This window comes from Schistocerca nitens, chromosome 4 (assembly GCF_023898315.1).
Source record: "Schistocerca nitens isolate TAMUIC-IGC-003100 chromosome 4, iqSchNite1.1, whole genome shotgun sequence".
Classification (NCBI taxonomy): Eukaryota; Metazoa; Arthropoda; class Insecta; order Orthoptera; family Acrididae; genus Schistocerca; species Schistocerca nitens.
The window spans coordinates 221539870-221559784 of NC_064617.1; the positions used below are offsets into that span (position 1 = coordinate 221539870).

General features: G+C 39.0%; 1 protein-coding gene across 1 annotated transcript in view; it reads left to right on the top strand.

The window, feature by feature from the left end:
• Positions 1–19915, top strand: part of LOC126252955 (uncharacterized) — a 217176-nt gene that overhangs the window by 143041 nt on the left and 54220 nt on the right. The window contains exons 7-9 of the mRNA XM_049953968.1: positions 882–2424; positions 13100–13313; positions 18408–18590. Of these exons, the coding sequence (XP_049809925.1) occupies positions 882–2424; positions 13100–13313; positions 18408–18590 (1940 nt within the window). The remainder of the gene's footprint in view (positions 1–881; positions 2425–13099; positions 13314–18407; positions 18591–19915) is intronic.

The window sequence follows — 19915 nt, forward strand, 5'->3', positions numbered from 1 at the left end:
GCCCATAAGTAAGATAACCAGAAAAGATGCACCTCTGACTGTAGATGGATTCAATTTCAAGACTGTTGACCACTTCAAGTACCTAGGAAGTCTTTTTAGTAATAACAACAGAACAGTTATAGAAAAGGTGCCTGTTTATCAACAGCAAACAAGACACTTTTTAGTTTCATCAAAATTCTAAGAAAAATATCACTTAGCAGTAACTTCAAAATCCGCTTATATCAATCAACTATTATACCTGTGATGTTATATGGATGTGAAACATTAATATTTAGAAAGAAAGATGAAGAAAAACTGTTAATATTCAAAAGAAAAGTGCTAAGGAAAATTTTTGGACTACGAAAATAACATGGAATGGAGAATAAGAAGAAATAAAGAATTAAGAGGTCTGTACAAACACCTTAACATCGTCGAAGTGCTCAAGAGGAGAAGGTTGAATTGGACAGACTATATAGCAAGAATGACAGAGAACAGACTACCTAGAATGGCATTCAGCAGAACAATAAATGGAACGAGAGGAGAAGGGAGACCCAGAATCAGATGGTGGGATAACATTCGGGAGGACACAACTAGGATGAACAGCAACAGCAACTGGACAAACAGTGCATTGGACACGCGGAAACGGAAGAGGCTCATAGAGCAGGCATATGGTTGATAAGGCCCTCGCCATATGTAAAGTAAAGTAAGTAATTATTATACTTCCGGCATACAAGGACCATAAAAACAGTAGGACTACAGCACCAACTTAAATGTAAAAAACATTATACATTGTGGCAGTGTCCATAATGTGTAGAACAAATAACCGGATTAACAACATGTTTTCACTGTGTCATTGTTGAAGCACTACTTCGAATAACAAAAATGTCATTTTTTTGTTCCAGAAATCTGCAAGAGCCACCACAGGAATCTGTAGCACCTGATGCAAACTCTGTTACACAGGAACATCCCCGTATGAGTGAACGTGATACTCAAGGGTATTCTGAAAATAGCAGCACCATTGCTGTGCCTAAAACTCCAACAAAAAGTTTCCACAATGGTAACTTTACCTCAAATAATTCCAGGAACAACTTCAGACTTAAGGAACTATCCACACCATCCAAGATCTCTGGTGATATACAATTAAATGTGAAAAATTTGAGTAACCCTGGAATGTCTGAAAAATCTAGAGTAAATATATTTACTTCTCTGTCAAATAGAAGTGCAACGTTAAGCCAATATGAAAATCAACATGTTATAACAAACAGACAGTGTGCTCACACCATGTTACAAACTCATGCAGATAATCATAGGCATGTAAAAATTTTTGGAGATTTCTTAGATACCTCTCAGTTCTATCCACGATATAGTGAAGTATACAAAAAACAAGAAAATTTTGACCAAAACACTGAAAGAGTGGTACACACAAAAAAAGGTTTTAGAGAAGTTTCAAATATGAGTTTTCTTAGCACATATCATTTGTCGGATTGTGTGCTTGAACTTTCCAAGCATCACAATGAAGATCTGCAGCTAGCCATAAATAGAAATAAAGAAGATGAAACAGGCAGTAATCATGAGCAACAGAAATCTGTAGCCACACAAACTAAAGAGAGCAGTATAGCCATTAGCTCACATGATAGTGAAGAACAGTGTGATGTCAAAACCACAGTACAACAGCAAACTCCAGTGATCTCTAATGACACTGGCAGTGGGTCTGAAACTGGGGAATCTGACTCATTTAAACTGATTCAGGCACTAAATATTATCCTTATTAAAGACAGAGATTGCAATAGTAAATATGGTATTAAAAAACAATATCTTGAAACTGATTTTGATTGTGATATGTTTGACTTGGTGCAAGCAATAAACATGCCTGTCATTAGAGCAGCAGTTATTGAAACAACTTTCATAAATCCTCATGAAATTTGTGAAGCAATCAATGATTTAACTGTGGATTCTTTTAATGGTGAAGAAGCTGTTCTCCAGGAATATGATGATAATTCTGAAAATGATTCAGAAATGTGTGAAGATTCAATGTCTCATGATTATGAAAATATGTCAGAAACATCTAACTGCAGACAATATACTTACAGTGGAGGAACTGTTGAAATGTCAAGTGATAATGAATGCATAGATTCAGAGGAACATTATTATGAAAATATGCCTGCAGAAAATCATGAGATACTCCCAAATGATGATTATTCATTTTCTGTAGCAGATGCGTATAAAAACACTTTGGAAAATGGTGATATACACAATGAATTTGCACTGAGAGGACAAAGCTACAAATCTAGCCTCAGCCTAAGAAAACTTCAGAAACTCAGAGAATCATTCAGAAGCAATAAACAAAGAAATTTAGAAGAAGAGAGATATAGTAATGATGAGTTTGAGCAATTGTCCCAGATTTCGCTTTATCAGAACTTCAGTTTCTCCAGCTTACCAGTCTTTGTAAGTAATTACAACTTACTTTATAATATAACTATTCTTACTATGCATTCAAACATATCATTAGTTTTACTACATTGTATAGGCCTACTTCTTTGCTTGCATATGACAGTACACATATACCTCTAGCACATGTTGCTGTTACGGAAATTCTGTTTTTGTCCTTTCCTATGCTACTTATTCTATGAACAACAATAGTTTAGGATGCATACTAGTCAAAGTTCAACAAATAGATTGCAGTCCATAAGTTGTCATTGTTTTCCCAGAACACTGTCGTGCCGTCTTGATGAGTTGATATTGTGTATTCCTTCACAACCTAAGTATTTGTATATACAAGCTGATAATGATTTGTTTCTAATAAAAATTTTATTAGTTCATGGAGGTGATTTCTATCTAAAGCACTCCACTGCTACTGCTTGGTTATAGTCATTTAATTTCACTTTATACTTGGTTAATGTCCATAGCTGTTTAGTGTTGACATTGATGAATTATTTGCACTGCATTACTAACAAATGAAGAAGAAAATTGTATATATCTCTATAGATTTAAAAAAGTATGTGTCTATGGACTTTCTATTTCATGCCCATCTATAGTATTTCTCAGTGATCCTGAAACAGCCTTGGTAATATCCTATGTCTCTTCTAATTATAATTTGAACCAAACAGTGGATGTAGTTTGCTTTCTCCTGAACAATAGCCCACTCACACAATTATATTCTTATCATTAGTTATTAACCTGTAAATCTGGTAAAATATGATTCTGTATATGATTCTTACAGACAGTATAGAACAAATCAAGAATAATAAATTTATATATAGTAGCAGCAACTGTGTAAGAAAATAAGGTCATTTAAAAGAAACAACGAAACATATTTTTAATATGGCAACAGAGCAGCTACCACAACTTTGTGAATAACCACATTGTTTTGTAACATTGATACCTGATTTTTAGCAGTCAAAGCCTTGGTGGACTACCTCTCGTTGTGCCTTGAAACAAGAAATGACCTGCCCACTATTCTTCCCACCCCTCCCACAGTGGTATTCCGCTGACCCCCGAACCTACACAGTATACTTGTTCACCCTACACAACCCCTGCCCCCAACCCCTTACCTCATGGCTCATGCCCCTGTAATAGACCTAGATGCAAGGCCTGCCCCATACATCCTCCCACCACCACCTACTCCAGCCCAGTCACAAACATCAACCATCCCATCAAAGGCAGGGCTACCTGTGAAACCAGTCATGTGATGTACAAGTTAAGCTGCAACCATGGTGCTGCATTCTATTTGGTTATTCATGAAGCAGTGGGGTTTGTTCAAGAAAATTTACATATTTAAAAAAAAAAAAAAAAAAAAAAGAAATCCACTATCATTCGACCAATCATTCTAATGACGTATCTATAATTAGTCATTGCCTTTGTTAAGGACACAGCAGTGGAAGTTCTATGCAATTAGCTACATGAAAGCTTAAAGTGAAATACTGAAGGACTCAGAAGAAAAGTAAAAATGTTACTTTAGAAAAACTGATTTTATACAGCAGAACAATTTATAAATGACAGACTAAAATAATCAAACTGAATATTTGTTTACCATAAATTTATAGCTGATTAGCTCATTCTATAGATATTACAGCTATTTTCTGTATTACAAGTCTAATATAACCAAGTGAAATGGTTTCTTAAATACCATTAGTTTTATTTGATTAATTTCCGAGATGTAACTCTTTTTTTCCTGTTATGAGATTATTATAATGTAACTGTAATTGTGACTTGTCCCAAGCCCGTTTTTTTTTTTTTTCTTTTTTTTTTTTTTTTTTTTTTCCCCCCCCCCTTCCTTTCTGGTGTCCTTTATCTAGCCAACATCATGTCAGGACTAGTATAGTGATATTGATTTCACCAATCAATCTACAGATAACTAATAATACTCTCATATATGCTATTGCCTCATTTAAACCACAATCAAGTACAAGTCCAAAGGCAGGGTCACCTACAAAGTTCAACACTCAATACTGAAAGCAGGTTTATTACTAACTCCAACATACAGCCAAAACAGATCTCTTGTACAGAGATTTCAGTTATTTAGACAAAAACTGAATATTCCAGAATGACAGTATTTGCACAGCCATTGCATATTTCAGATTCACAAACATTAGAAACATAAGATATTTCAACAAACTTCCAGAAATGAAAAATATTAAATAACAAATAATTGCTGATTGCCAGGCTGAAACCAGCAACCTGCAGCACACAGGAAATGATGCTATCCATTTCACCACACTGGTGGCACCAGAGCTCTTGGCATTGCTCCCTCGAGAAACAGCAACTGGTGCTTCAGAAGCTCTCATTGTAGCTGACTACAGCACCCTGGATCTAGATCTTGTCACTGGACCTCTGTACAGCAGCACAGGTGGATCCTCACATTCTGGTCATGTTGTTACATCCTCTTCACTATGAAGAGCATCAGAGGTAGCTTCTCCTGTCGAAACTTGAGTCACCTATTGTTAATGTGTGCCTGTGGATTACAGTAGAGCTTCATAAGAAGGGCATGGATAATGCCTCTGCCCTTTTGTTTTCTGTGTGAAGTGTCATCAAGGATACAATATAGCACAAAGTACAAGGTGTACAACTTTGCTTCCGCCGTTTGCTGATAAGTGGCGACAACGATAAGTAGTGGTCGAAAGAAACAGATTGCAGATGCTAAAGTTGGTCCCTCGATAAGTTCTGTGGCGGATATGTTCTTCAGGGTGTTCTTTCTCTTGTCAGCGGCAGATGTTGTCATTTCAATGTTCTCGATTGTCTTGTAGACAGTTTGACGAGAACGTCGACGGTACCTTCTGTAAGGCATCGTGGCAGCGTTCAATGCAGTTGCCTGTGCAGCAGCAGCAGCGTGAATGAGCAGGCTGTGGCCTGTTCGCTCGCTTTCATACGCGCAGAGCGCGTGACCTTGATTCGGACTTAGCGTATTTCACAGTGCCAGCCGCGCGTTATCCCGGACGCGAGCACTAGGAAAACTAGAGTGCTCGCGTCTGCTTAGAGCGTTGGGTCTGCGGCTGGCGCGCTGCCACGATTGCGTAAGACAGCCTCGCGCGATGGGGTCAAAGGTCAAACTGATAAGAACTTTAACATGGAACATGCTGTTGCCTCCTTGAGCCCCCCGGTTCGTGATGTACGCTTACAGGTTCTCAGCTACGCTACAGATCAATTTATTTATGAAAATACACAGATTTTCCAAAGTCTTTATTTGCCAGTTCACCAATATGATATGTCCGATATGCAATAATGTCTCTATCGACGAAGCTCTCCAGGCCACCGACAGCAGGAACACCACTACCTCCACGTACAATAGCTACGGTTAACCATCCGTTGCCATGCGTAAAGGAATCGTTGATATCGATGCTAAAGTTTAGTCTGCATCCATGGAACACACATGGTCCCTCGATAAGTTCTGTGGCGGATATGTTCTTCAGGGTGTTCTTTCTCTTGTCAGCGGCAAATGTTGTCATTTCAATGTTCTCGATTGTCTTGTAGACAGTTTGACGAGAACGTCGACGCTAAGTCCGAATCAAGGTCACGCGCTCTGCGCGTATGAAAGCGAGCGAACAGGCCACAGCCTGCTCATTCGCGCTGCTGCTGCTGCACAGGCAACTGCATTGAACGCTGCCACGATGCCTTACAGAAGGTACCGTCGACGTTCTCGTCAAACTGTCTACAAGACAATCGAGAACATTGAAATGACAACATCTGCCGCTGACAAGAGAAAGAACACCCTGAAGAACATATCCGCCACAGAACTTATCGAGGGACCATGTGTGTTCCATGGATGCAGACTAAACTTTAGCATCGACAGCAGGAACACCACTACCTCCACGTACAATAGCTACGGTTAACCATCCGTTGCCATGCGTAAAGGAATCGTTGATATCGATGCTAAAGTTTAGTCTGCATCCATGGAACACACATGGTCCCTCGATAAGTTCTGTGGCGGATATGTTCTTCAGGGTGTTCTTTCTCTTGTCAGCGGCAGATGTTGTCATTTCAATGTTCTCGATTGTCTTGTAGACAGTTTGACGTATGGGCAGTTAGCTTGTACCTCAGTCAACATAACCTCATTCAAACATTAGTCAATTTTTGTCTGCATCATAAAGTTGTTCTTGATTGAAAATGTCAGTTTACAAGCCTAATTCTCGTCATTTGCGGGAGATGTTTCTGTTTTGTTTCACTATGAAGAAAACAGTGGCTGAGTCTCATGAAATGCTCTCAAGTACATATGGTAAGGATGCTGTTAGTGAAGGAACATGTTGTGAGTGGTTTCAATGCTTCAAGAATGGTGATTTTAATGTCGTAGACCAGCATAGTGGTGGAAGAGAGAATGTTTTTGAAGATGCAGAATTGGAAACATTGCCGAGTGAAGACTTGCGTCAAACTCAATAAGAATTGGCATGATTAGTGGGAATGACACAGAAAGCCATTTCAAAACGTCTCAAGTCTATGGGCATGATTCAGAAAGAAGGAACTTGGGTCCCATGTGAGCTGAAACCAAGAGACGTTGAATGGAGTTTGTGTGTTTGTGAACAGTTGCTTCAGAGGCAAAAATGGAAGGGATTTCTGCAGTGCATTGTGGCTGGAGACGAAAAATGGGTTCATTACGATAACCCTAAACGCAAAAAATCATGGGGATATCCCCGCCATGCTTCCACGTCGACGGCCAAACCGAATATTCACGGCTCCAATTTCATGCTCTGCATTTGGTAGGACCAGCTCGGCGTTGTGTACTATAAGGTGTTAAAATCCAAGTGAAACAATCACAAGTGCTAATTATCAAACACAATTAATGCATTTGAGCAGAGCATTAAAAGACAAACGGCAGCAACACAGCGAGAGTCACAATAAAGTGATTTTGCAGCACGACAATTCTTGACCCCAAGCTGCAAAAAGAGGTCGAAATGTGCTTGGATATGTTAAAATTGGAAGTTCTACCTCACCCACCATATTCTCCAGACATTGCTCCCTCTAACTATTACCTGTTTAGATCAATGGTGCATGGCCTGGCTGACCAACACTTCCGATCTCATGAAGAAGTCACAAATTGGATCGATTCATGGATCGCTTCAAAAGATGAACAATTTTTTCAATTCAGGATTCATACACTGACTGAAAGATGGGAGAAAGTAGCGGCCAGTGATGAAAAATACTTTGAATGGTACATGTGTAACCAATTTGTTTCATTAAAGCCTCAAATGTTGGGGAAAAAACGGTGGAAGCAAAGTTGTACACCTTGTAGCACTTTCGTAACTTTCCTGATAGTTCCACGTTCTGCATGGTATAAAAATCCATACGAAGTCTCCAAGGCTGTATCTTACTGGCCAGTGGTTGATGTTAAAGCATTCTCAGTCTTAATCCTGAGTGTCCAGGCTCCATATATAAGCCAGTTGCCTTGCTTCTTCAGTCCTGGTGATGAGTGTTTTACATAACCATCCTAATTATAATCTGCTTCAACAGGACAGAGTGTGTATTCATTGTCATTTCAGCCTCATGACAGTGGAGGAGAAAGAACAATGTGAAGCCTGTAGTATCTTGCTCCACTGTGTTGTATGCAAATATCGTGACAGCAATTTTGTAGCCCAGTGTCTCTGTTTGACATCAGCATACACTGAGGGCATATCTGTCAACATCTTATTAAAAAACTGTGTGAGGCCATTGTCTGTGGAAGGGAGGCAATTATCATCCTGTGGGTAATGTCACAATGTGAAATTATCTCTGATCTTTATTGGAAACTTTTTGACAATCAGAGATCATCATATGGGGTGTTCTGTGCTTCAAAATGATATCTTCTACAAAGAATATGCAGTCTCCAGAATTTAAGAAGTTGGCATAGCTTTGGTGACAGCATAGCAAGTGAAGTAGTCAGTGCAGACTGTTATCAATTATTTCTTGTTCGTCGATTTTGAGAACCTCCACAAGAGGTCAATTCCAATTTGGTGGAATGGTGCTGCTGCAGATGGGATGGTATCAGATGTCCTGGAGGTAATTTTAACATGTGGAGCTTTATGAAAATAATTCAGGATTGCTGGCCACAGATAAGCTGAGGTGACAAGCAATATTTCCTGCCCCATCAGATCATAGTTTCTCTTATACAATGTTCCATTTATTAATTGGAATCTTTTTCTGGTTGGTTCCCCATCTGACAAGGTTTCTAAACTGCATCTTCATTCTGTTCAGCAGCAATGTTGTGTTTGCATCCATTTTTATATATGATTGTGACATTGTACTCCTGCAGCCTCAGTGTCCATCTTGGCAGTTGAGCTAATGGATCCTTCAGACTAGTCAGTCAGCAAAGAGAATAGCGATCCATCAGAATAGCAAAAGTATGGCTGGAACATGTTGATGACCCAAATGACAGCAAGACACTCTTTCTTGATTGTAGAGTAGTTCTTCTTTGACTTGGAGACACACTGTAAATATAAGTTGTCACCTTTCAGCACCTTCCTGAACTTGTACTAGAACTGCTCCTATCACAGAACAGCATCAGTGAAAGGTTCTGACTTGGCATTCACATCATGCAGTGATAGATCTGGGGAAGATGTTAGCACTTCCTCAAGGAGAAGAAAAGATCTTTCTTGTGCCTAGTTGCAGTAAAATTTGGCATCTTTTTGCAGTATTTCCTGCAAGAGATGTACAGAAGTCCTCTATGAATTTCCAGTAGTACAAGCAAATTTTGAGAAAACTTCTCATGAATGTGCCAAGGAGTTGGAAAATCTGTGACTGCTCTTATAATGGACTCCATCACCATTCAATAAGTGCCACATGATTCTTATTTATTGTGTGCAAAGAGGTGCTTTTTGGATTTAGATGGACACCTGCCATCTGAACACATTCCAGCACAGTTGTCAGTGAGCTTAGATGTTCTTGAAACGTCTTTGTAAAATGACAGTGTCATCCAGATAGCAAAGGCAAATCGTCTATTCAAAGTGTCAAAGCAGGTTGTCCACCATAAATTTGAAGGTGCCTGGAGCTTTACATAATCCAAACTATATCACTGTGAACTCATACAGCCCATCAAGAATTTTGAAGGCAGTCTTTTCTCAGTCAGCCTCATCAACCTCAATTTGCTAGTAACCTATCGGAATCTCAGAAGTAGAGAAATAATTTGCTTCTTTCAAGTGGTCCATGGTGTCATAAACTTGTGTCAATGCATAGACATTTTTCTTCATGATTTCGTTTGGCCATCAGTAGTCAACACAGAAACACAATGTGGTAACCTCTTCCTTCAACAGAACCACAGGAGAGAGCCAAGGACTCTCTGAAAAGTCAACAATGTCATCTTGCAGCATCTTCTCCACTTCCTCCACAATTACCCATCATTCAGCTAGTGATACTCTACATTACTGCTGGGTAATTAGTGTATGATCCCAGTGTTGATGTGGTATTTTATCATGGGCTGCTTAGTCTGTCATTTCTCCACTCTGGATATGAAAGCATCTAAAAATTGACTCAGAATGACTATTACTTGACTATGTTGTTCCTCAGTCACATTAGATAATATTTTCAGTTCAGTACTAGCTTCCTCCCTGCATTGTCTGTGGTAGTAGTAGTGCAAGATTCTTTGTTGATGACACTAAGCTGCCCTTTCTGGAATGGTTTAGCTGTACCTATGCACAAATATGTAGGTCTGAGTTGTGGCTGCTCTAGAAAGATAGTGATCCAAAGTTCCCCTTAATCACCCACAATGTTTATGATCATTGCTGACACAGGCATTATAGTGTGTATGCAGCACTGTATCAAACACAGTGCTCAGCTAACTTTGTGCAGATTCATGTTTAGCATGCCCTTAAGCCCAGACCTTTGTCCTGCTCTGCTGGAGACTTTCTGGCAGGCCTAGGAACAGAGAGGGTCTCCTGTTTCATGCTATGTATCAGTGGTGCTTTATTTTAAACTAATTTAACCTCTGTTATTTACTTTATATAGACTCAAATTTTATATGCACCAGAAATGGGACACACATCCTGAAACTTGTTTTGTGCGTTCCTTTTAGGCTTTTACATCATCTAATTGGAGCCATGGCAATATAGATGTTTTGAAGTATCCGTTGCATCCACATTTAAACCACAATCAAGTCCAAATGTGTAGGTAGAGTCATCAGTGAAGTTCAACACTTTGGACTGAAAGCACATTTATTACTGACACCAACATACAGCCAGAACAGAACTGATCTCCTGCATGGAGAGTCCAGTACAAACATCAAATATTCCAGGATGCTAATATTTATACAGCCATTGAATATCCCACAAATATTAAAAACACAAGATATTTCAAGAACCTTCCAGAAAGTATAAGTATGAAATAACAAGTAATGATTGCTGGTGGCCGGCCGAAGTGGCCGTGCGGTTAAAGGCGCTGCAGTCTGGAACCGCAAGACCGCTACGGTCGCAGGTTCGAATCCTGCCTTGGGCATGGATGTTTGTGATGTCCTTAGGTTAGTTAGGTTTAACTAGTTCTAAGTTCTAGGGGACTAATGACCTCAGAAGTTGAGTCCCATAGTGCTCAGAGCCATTTGAACCATTTTGATTGCAGGTGGTCGGGTTTGAACCAGCTACCCACAGCACATCAGGCAGCGATGCTAACCACTGTACATCACCAAATGTATAAGAGCTTGTGGCACTATTGTTATGATGGGGTTGTCACTTTCGAAGGCATTTTGCAACTATTGCCAGTTTCCCCTCCTCTCCCCTGCCCCCTTTCCCTTATGGAGGAATCTGTGTTGTCCCCCTTTTGTCTGTATTCAGTGTAATCATCTGGTCAAATGTAACATCATTCATCATTTTCCAAAGTGCTTGCACATCATCTGTCTAAGGCAGAAAATGGAGGTGGAAAACTGTCTACAAACCATATCCAAACTGGGAAGCGTACTGGCCCTCATCATTAATGTGTGAGGTGGAGCTGTCATGGGGACAGTACACCTCCTTGTGGTCTGGAACCAAGTAATTATTATAATGCAACTGTAATTGTGAGTTGTCCCATAATCATAATTTTTCTTATTATGAGCTAATTATAATATTTATACAAATTGTAATTGTCTTTTTTCCCATATCTACAGTAGGTGTAAGAACACACGACAGGATTTCTGGGATCAATAAAAATCAGATCAAATCAAATGAAATTCGTAGAGGATACTATAATTATAGAGATTGAGATCTCAAAAACTTAATGTTTTTTTAACTTTTTGTTCACATGCAGACAGATATGTATAGAAAAACTTTCATTATTCCATGTTTTTTAAACATAAGGCTTACACACATATAATGTTGGCTCATAAGAATAAATAAGTTCTGAAATATAAAGTCAGAAAATAACTGAAGTCATCTTTTAATACTTCAGATATATAATAACTTCAAACTAACTTGTCTTTTTTCCAGTTGTGAAACTTGCAAGCTATTTTTCATACTACATTTGTAAAATCTGAGGTGGTCTTATTTAGATATATATTTGTATTACCAACTCAAAAATTAAAAAGAAAAGTTCAGTATATCTTCCTTTTACCACATAGTACTGCACTTTTGTGGGCAAACAAATAACATTTTATCAGTAACATGGGCCATACATGTTTAAACAGATATTCATTGTCAGTCAAGATCACAATTACAGTTCTTTTGTGATTACTGGTTTTGATTTATTTAACACACCATCTCCTGATCACTCAGTATGACAGCAGTAGGTCTGGTTGATAAATGTACCGTATGGGACATAAAAGATAACATTCTGTGTGGTATGCTTATTCATTAGACCTATTACTATTGTAGTTTGCAACAAGAAGTGATCATGGTGCACATGTAGACACAATGTCTTTTTGCATAAAATTACGCATCTTTTTAGTACTGTTAAATCAAACAACGGAAAATCCAGGATGTAATGTGAAACCAATCATGTGGTGTACAAGCTGCAACCACTGTGCTGAATTCTATGCAGGCATGACAACCAACAAGCTGTCTGTCTGCATGAATGGCCACCGACAACCTGTGGCCAAGAAACAAGTGGACCACCCTGTTACTGAACACGCTGCCAACCATGATACTCTTCATTTCAATGACTGCTTCACAGCCTGTGCTGTATGGATCCTTCCCACCAACACCAGCTTTTCTGAATTTGCACAGTGGAGAAATTTCTCTGCAATACATCCTACATTCCCGTAACCCTCCTCGCCTCAGCCTTTGTTAGTCGCTGTCCTCACCCATCCAGCCCCTTCCCTGCTCCCATTCCGGCACTACACAGACATCATTCCACCACCACACCCAGTCTCTTTTTTTAATTTATTTTATTTTTTATTTGTTTCTCTCTATTTCTCTCCTTTTCCGCTACTCCCCCCCCCCCCCTCCCCACCTCTTGCCTGCCCGCCGCCCAATCTGCAGCACTTCACTGTCCACCATCCCCACCATGCTATTTCTCCCCCTCCCCGCCCCAGCCTCCTCCTTTCCTCCACCCAGTCACCACTCTCAACATGTACTGGTGCTGCAGTTGTGTGTGTGAGTTGTGGTTTTTTTTTTTTTTTATTAGTACTGTGAAATGATACACATATTACAGAAGACATTACAATTTTTAATGATTTTCAGGCACTTGTATGCAAATTATATATCATCTGTAAATCACATAAATCACATATGAACACAATATTGATTTTGTTTCATAGGTGGATGATGGACACCAGTTCATAGTGGATGAAGCAGAACCATGTGACACTGTTCAAAAAGAGGTGGATGAAATTCCTTATGAAAGTATGACATTCACAATGCGTTGGAAGACAAGACTTCAACCAGGCAATAAACTGCCAACCAAAAAGCGGCATCATGGTTTTCGAACCAAATGGCAAGATACTGAAGAAGTAATAAATAGTGGTCTTCTTGGTAGGTATAACAACATATTTCATGTAAGTATTCAATATTTGAAATCAGATGACATGTTACTGAGCTACATTAGTGTAGTATGATGTTGCCAGTTTACTTTTCTTCTGGTGAAAAACAATTTTGCTTTAGTTAATGCAATAACCTTTTTTAAGCAAACTGTGTCTGCTCCCTTAACAAATTAGGAAGTAACTAGTCAACAGATATTGATACTCTTGTAGAAATATTCATTTGATTCATAAGCCACTTTGTAATTCTGGCATAGGGTTTGTCTGACGCCATATGAATGGTGTCATGAGCCACCATAACAAAAGAAGCCATCTAAGTTGAAGGTGGACGGTTGTGGACAGTTCTAAGGAGTGTTCAGTTGGTTAAGCCAGTTACTAGTAGGGTGATTGGTATGATTCAGTTTGTCAAATACACTGACAGGAAAAAAAAATCACAACACGAAGAAGAAGTTGTGTTACAAAAACAAAGGTTGGTTGGCATGTTTTTACTTCTCTTTTAGATTTTGCCCCAGATGCATAAGAGTGGCCCTACTAGCACCACTATGAGGATGCAAATCATGTTTGCTTTAAATACATGCTGTAATGGTCATGAGCATTAGTTACCTTTGAGGCTGGATGTGGTGAGTTGATGAGGGTCAAGATTGCCTTCAGGGTGACAAAGATGCCATTATCAACATCTCACTGAGTTTGAGCAAAGTCATGTAATAAGGTTACAAGAAGCTGGATGTTCCTTCCGTGATACTTCAGAAAAACTTGGTAGGAATATAGCCACTGTACGTAGCTGCTGGCATCAGAGGTCATGCGAATGTACAGTCACAAGACCAGGCTCTGGACAGCCACTTAGCACTACCAAAAGGGATGACCATTGTGTTTGGCATATGTTTCTGGTGCATTGTATTACATCTGCAGCAGCAATACGGGCAGCAGTTGGCACCAAAATTACACAACAGTCTTTTACAATTCGGTTACTCCATGGACAGCTCCAAGCCAGATGCCCTGTAGCATGCATTCCGATGACCCCCAAACCACCACAATTTGCGACATCAGTGGTATCAAGCAGGAGCTCATTGGAGGGCAGGGTGGAGGTCTGTTGTGTTTTCTGGTGAAAGCTGGTTCTGCCTCAGTGCCAGTGATGGCTGTGTGTTGGTTAGTAGGAGGACAGTTCAAGCCTGCAATCAACCTGTTTGTGTGCTAGACACACTGAACCTACACCTCGAGATACACCCTGGGGTGCAATTTTGTATTACAGCAAGAGTACTCTTGTGGTTATCCCACACACCCTGATTGCAAATTTGTAGGTCAGTCTGGCAGTTCGACCTGTTGTGCTGCCATTAATGAACAGCATTCCAAAGGGTGTTTCCAACAGGATAACAGTCACCCACATACTGCTATCATAAACCAACATGCTCTACAAGATGTTGACGTGTTGCCTTGGCCTGCTTAATCACCAGATGTGTCTCTAGTCAAGCACATATGGGAGGTCATGGACGCCAACTGCAGCATTATCTACAACGGTTGCCCAGAAAGTAATACACTGCATTTTTTTCTTCAACAATTCTTTATTGAACATAATGAGAATTACACATATGATGTAATGGTGTTTTATCTACACACCCTATTTTTCCACATAATATGCATCCTGTTCTATGGTCTTCCTCCAGCACTAAACAAAAGTGTGTATGCCCTATCGGTACCAATCCTTGTCCTGGTGGCGGAGCCAGTGCTTCACTGTGTGAATCACCTCCTCCTCATCCTCAAAATGTCTCCCATGAATGGATCCTTTAATGGCCTGAGCACGTAGAAGCTCACTGCAACATGTCAGGTGTGACAGCCATGGATGGTCTCCCCAACAGCTGCAAATCATGGAGCTCCTCTGAACTGCCTTCTGATGACCTCACCCTCTGTGCCCAGTGACTAACTGTACTTCTGTCAACAGCAGCAAGCGGTTGTAAATATTCCTGACAGTTTCTTTCTCTGCAGTCAGAAATTCAATGACAGCATGTTGCTTGTAATGTACATCACCTATACATGCCATTTTGAAACTGTCCTGCTGATACAATATCTGTCATACGAGATGCACTCACTCAGGAGACTTCAAACAATACATATGTAACGTTTTGCATTTGTATAATTGTTTTTGGCAGAGAAAAAAATGTGATGCATCACTTTCTGGGCAACCCTCATACAGCCAGCATTAACCGTTCCTTTATTGACCAACCAGATGCAACAGGCATAGAACTTCATCCCAGAAACTGACATTTGGCACCTGCACAACACAATGCATGCACATATGATGCATGCATTGAACATTCTGGTGATTACACCTGTTATTGAAGTACCAGCATTTGACATTTACTTACATTAACCTGTGATCTTGCAGTGTTAATCACTTAAATATATTACCTAGGCAAACGTATTCCTGAAATTTCATTACTTTACATTAATTATTATTTGTTATTGTGATTTCTTTTCTGTCAGTGTAGTATGATGGCAACAGTGACTACATCATGCTCAGTGGAGTTAATGTCTTTTTTGTGCTGAATAATAATAGACAAACTTTACAGAAAATTTTTGTTTGTTTTTCAATTATTTAAAATCACCTCAAATATTACATGACAAATTAATGACCACATGATAAGCATAAATAAATCCAAGTGAGTTGGGAATTAAAAGATCTGACAGGTTCCAGGCTTTTGCAAAGAAAAAGCAATGAGGTGTGGTACATATTGCTTTTACTGCAATGCCATTATATTTACTTCACTGAAGTGACATCTGGAAATCAGATAACAACAATCCATCAATTTCTAGAAAATCTATACTACTATATAAAGACAAGATGCTGTCCATCATTGTTTACAAAAATCTCAAAAAGTTCTTGACTGATTTACTTTTTTTCATACATTACTCTAACAAACATTTGGATGACTTACCAAAGGATAAAGCACTGGTAGATGGACACAATAAAAACACACAAACACACAGACAGATTTCAAGCTTTTGCAACCCAAAGTTGCTTCATCGGGAAAGAGGGGAGGAGAGGGAAAGATAAAAGGATGTGGGTTTTAAGGGAGAGGGTAAGGAGTCATTCCAATCCCGGGAGCGGAAAGACTTACCTTAGGGGGAAAAAAGGACAGGTATACACTCGTGCGCACACACACACATATCCATCCGCACATATACAGACATATACAAAGATGAAACATTGTTTAATATTATTTCCAAAAATCTTGAAAATTTCTGGACCGATTTACTTTGGATTTTTACATGATGCTCTAATAAACATTCTGACAGACATAGCCTATCTCTCTCTCTCTCTCTCTCTCTCTCTCTCTCTCTCTCTCTCTCTCTCTCTCTCTCTCTCCTTTCTTTCTCTTTTCAGTCCCACCTTACAGTTTTGTGATTAAATAATTATTTATCAGATCATCACAGAGATGCTCATATAACTCTAGTGGATAACACTGCAAGAGGACCGTACTTCATGGAAAGGTGTACTGTAAAAATTCCATGAGTGTATTTCCAAGAAAGGTCAAACTGTATGTTACTTCATCTCACATACATCTCAAAGAATCTCATTGTGATTCATGATTTAAAATCACCTCAAATATAACATGACACACAGACCTGTAATCTTGGATAAATTAATGACCACATGATAAGCATAAATAAATCCAAGTGAGTTGGGAATTAAAAAATCTGACAGGTTCCAGGCTTTTGCAAAGAAAAAGCAATGAGGTGTGGTACATATTGCTTTTACTGCAATGCCATTATATTTACTTCACTGAAGTGACATCTGGAAATCAGATAACAACAATCCATCAATTTCTAGAAAATATATACTACTATACAAAGACAAGATGCTGTCCATCATTGTTTACAAAAATCTCAAAAGTTCTTGACTGATTTACTTTTTTTCATACATTACTCTAACAAACATTTGGATGACTTACCAAACGATAAAGCACTGGTAGATAGATACAATAAAAAACACACAAACACACACACAGATTTCATCTCACATACATCTCAAAGAAGCTCATTATGATTCATTTGCAAAAGACTGACCTAACACTGAGGTTTACTGGCTTTCATTCTTCCTGTGAACCATTCACAAATGAAACAGAAAGAAGTAGAAATGAATTTAGTGTTGGAATGTAAAACAAGACCATTCACAAACTTCAAGGAAATGAATGAAGGTAATCCAGTATACATTTTAAAGAAAAACAAGCTCCTTCCACATTTAACAAATGTAACTCAGTCATGGCTTCAACTTGAACCAAAGCACATAAAATTTAAAAAATATATATATTTCAGCTTACACTTACTTAAAAACTTCATGTCACTGATGTTTGTAATCAACAGCTTTCAGAAAACAACTGTGCATCAAAGAGGGATGAAATTTTTGTCAGTACCTTATTACACAGGCACAAACAAGTTCCCCAATTTTTTTGACAGGTGCTGCTATCTTGATGTTGAGGTTGTAAACTTTTCATACTAACCTCATTGTGTTATGTTCCCATATTTTTTGTTTACTAGAAAAATTCAGTTATACTTTGTTTGAAGTATTATAATTTCCAACTTACTTAACCCACCAACAATTGTAAGGGAGTAAATTTGTGTTCATTGGCTTCAGAACAACAATTAGTTGCAAGTGCTGTTTTGTAATCACATTACAGAAGAACAAAACAATAAAATAAAAAGGAGAGTGTCAGGATCTTGTAACTCTATCATGAAGGTAACTAAAGTTCTGTTGAGAATTGTTTTATATTCGATTTCTGCAGGAAAAAAATGGAATGCAGTGAATAACTTTTCTGAAAACCCAAAAAGCAATTACAGCTTAAAGATACATACTGGTATATCATATATCAGAAATACCTTAAAAACTGTAAAGCAAAGTTAGAGAAACAAAGGTGCTGTGTACGGGGATAAACTATTTGTTGGAATGACAGTTTTTGTAAAAATTAGTTTGATTAAGCAAATTGTGAAACAAGAGCTTTTTGTTTTAAACTGTTTGTTTCTAAGGAATATATTATATCATTGATATTATTCTCTCCATTTTGCTTTTAACAGTTAATGCGTGCATTTCTTGCAGATTCTATGACACCACAACAAGTAAAGCTACAGGAAGCAAAATTTGAAATTATTACTTCAGAGCTTTCGTACTATAAGTCTTTGTGTATACTTGAGCGCATGTTTGCAGAAAATCCCACTCTGAATAAGATAGAAATTCTGCCTCATAAGGACAGAGAAATTCTATTCTCACAAGTAAAACCAGGTAAGGGAGAATTTCATGCTATTTTTACTATATTAAATACAATAAATTGTAGTTATAGCCCATAAGCTGATGTAGCATTCAGTGAAGAGTACCTTGCACTCATTTTTATCGAAACACCATATAGTACATTCACTTTTTTGTGTTTTGTGATGTGCCTTAATTTATTTAATTTTACCATTGTATGTGGCGTGTATAGGTTAACAACATTATTATTGATCCTTTTTGGTTCTCAGTAGTGTTTTTTTTCTTTGGTCATTTTAAATTTTACATTTTTCGTGTTCAGGGATCTCCTCACTGCCATAGTGTCATCATAATCAGAAGTGAGAAGAACATAAATACATTATGTGATCAAAAGTATCCAGACACCCCGAAAACATATGTTTTTCATATTAGGTGCATTGTGCTGCCACCTACTGCTAGGTACCCCATAACAGCAACCTCAGTAGTCATTAGACGTCGTGAGTGAGCAGAATGGGGCACTCCGCGGAACTCACAGACTTCGAACATGTGTCATACGTATGCACATGAGATTTCCACACTCCTAAACATCCCTAGGTTCACTGTTTCCAATGTTAAAGTGAAGTCAAAATGTGAAGGGACACATACAGCACAAAAGCGTAAAGGCTGACCTTGTCTGTTGACTCCCAGAGACCGCCGACAGTTGAAGAGGGTCATAATGTGTAATAGGCAGACATCTATCCAGACCATCACACAGAAATTCCTAACTGCATCAGGATCCACTGCAAGTACTATAACAGTTAGGCAGGAGGTGAGAAAACTTGCGTTTCATGAATGAGATTTTCACTCTGCAGCGGAGTGTGCGCTGATATGAAACTTCCTGGCAGATTAAAACTGTGTGCCTGACCGAGACTCGAACTCGGGACCTTTGCCTTTTGCGGGCAAGTGCTCTACCAACTGAGCTACCGAAGCACGACTCACTCCCAGTACTCACAGCTTTACTTCTGCCAGTATCTCATCTCCTACCTTCCAAACTTTACAGAAGCTCTTCTGCGAACCAGCAGAACTAGCACTCCTGAAAGAAAGGATATAGCGGAGACATGGCTTAGCCACAGCCTGGGAGATGTTTCCAGAATGAGATTTTCACTCTGCAGTGGAGTGTGCGCTGATATGAAACTTCCTGGCAGATTAAAACTGGTTCGCAGAAGAGCTTCTGTAAAGTTTGGAAGGTAGGAGACGAGATACTGGCAGAATTAAAGCTGTGAGTACCGGGCGTGAGTCGTGCTTCGGTAGCTCAGTTGGTAGAGCACTTGCCCGCGAAAGGCAAAGGTCCTGAGTTCGAGTCTCGGTCGGGCACGCAGTTTTAA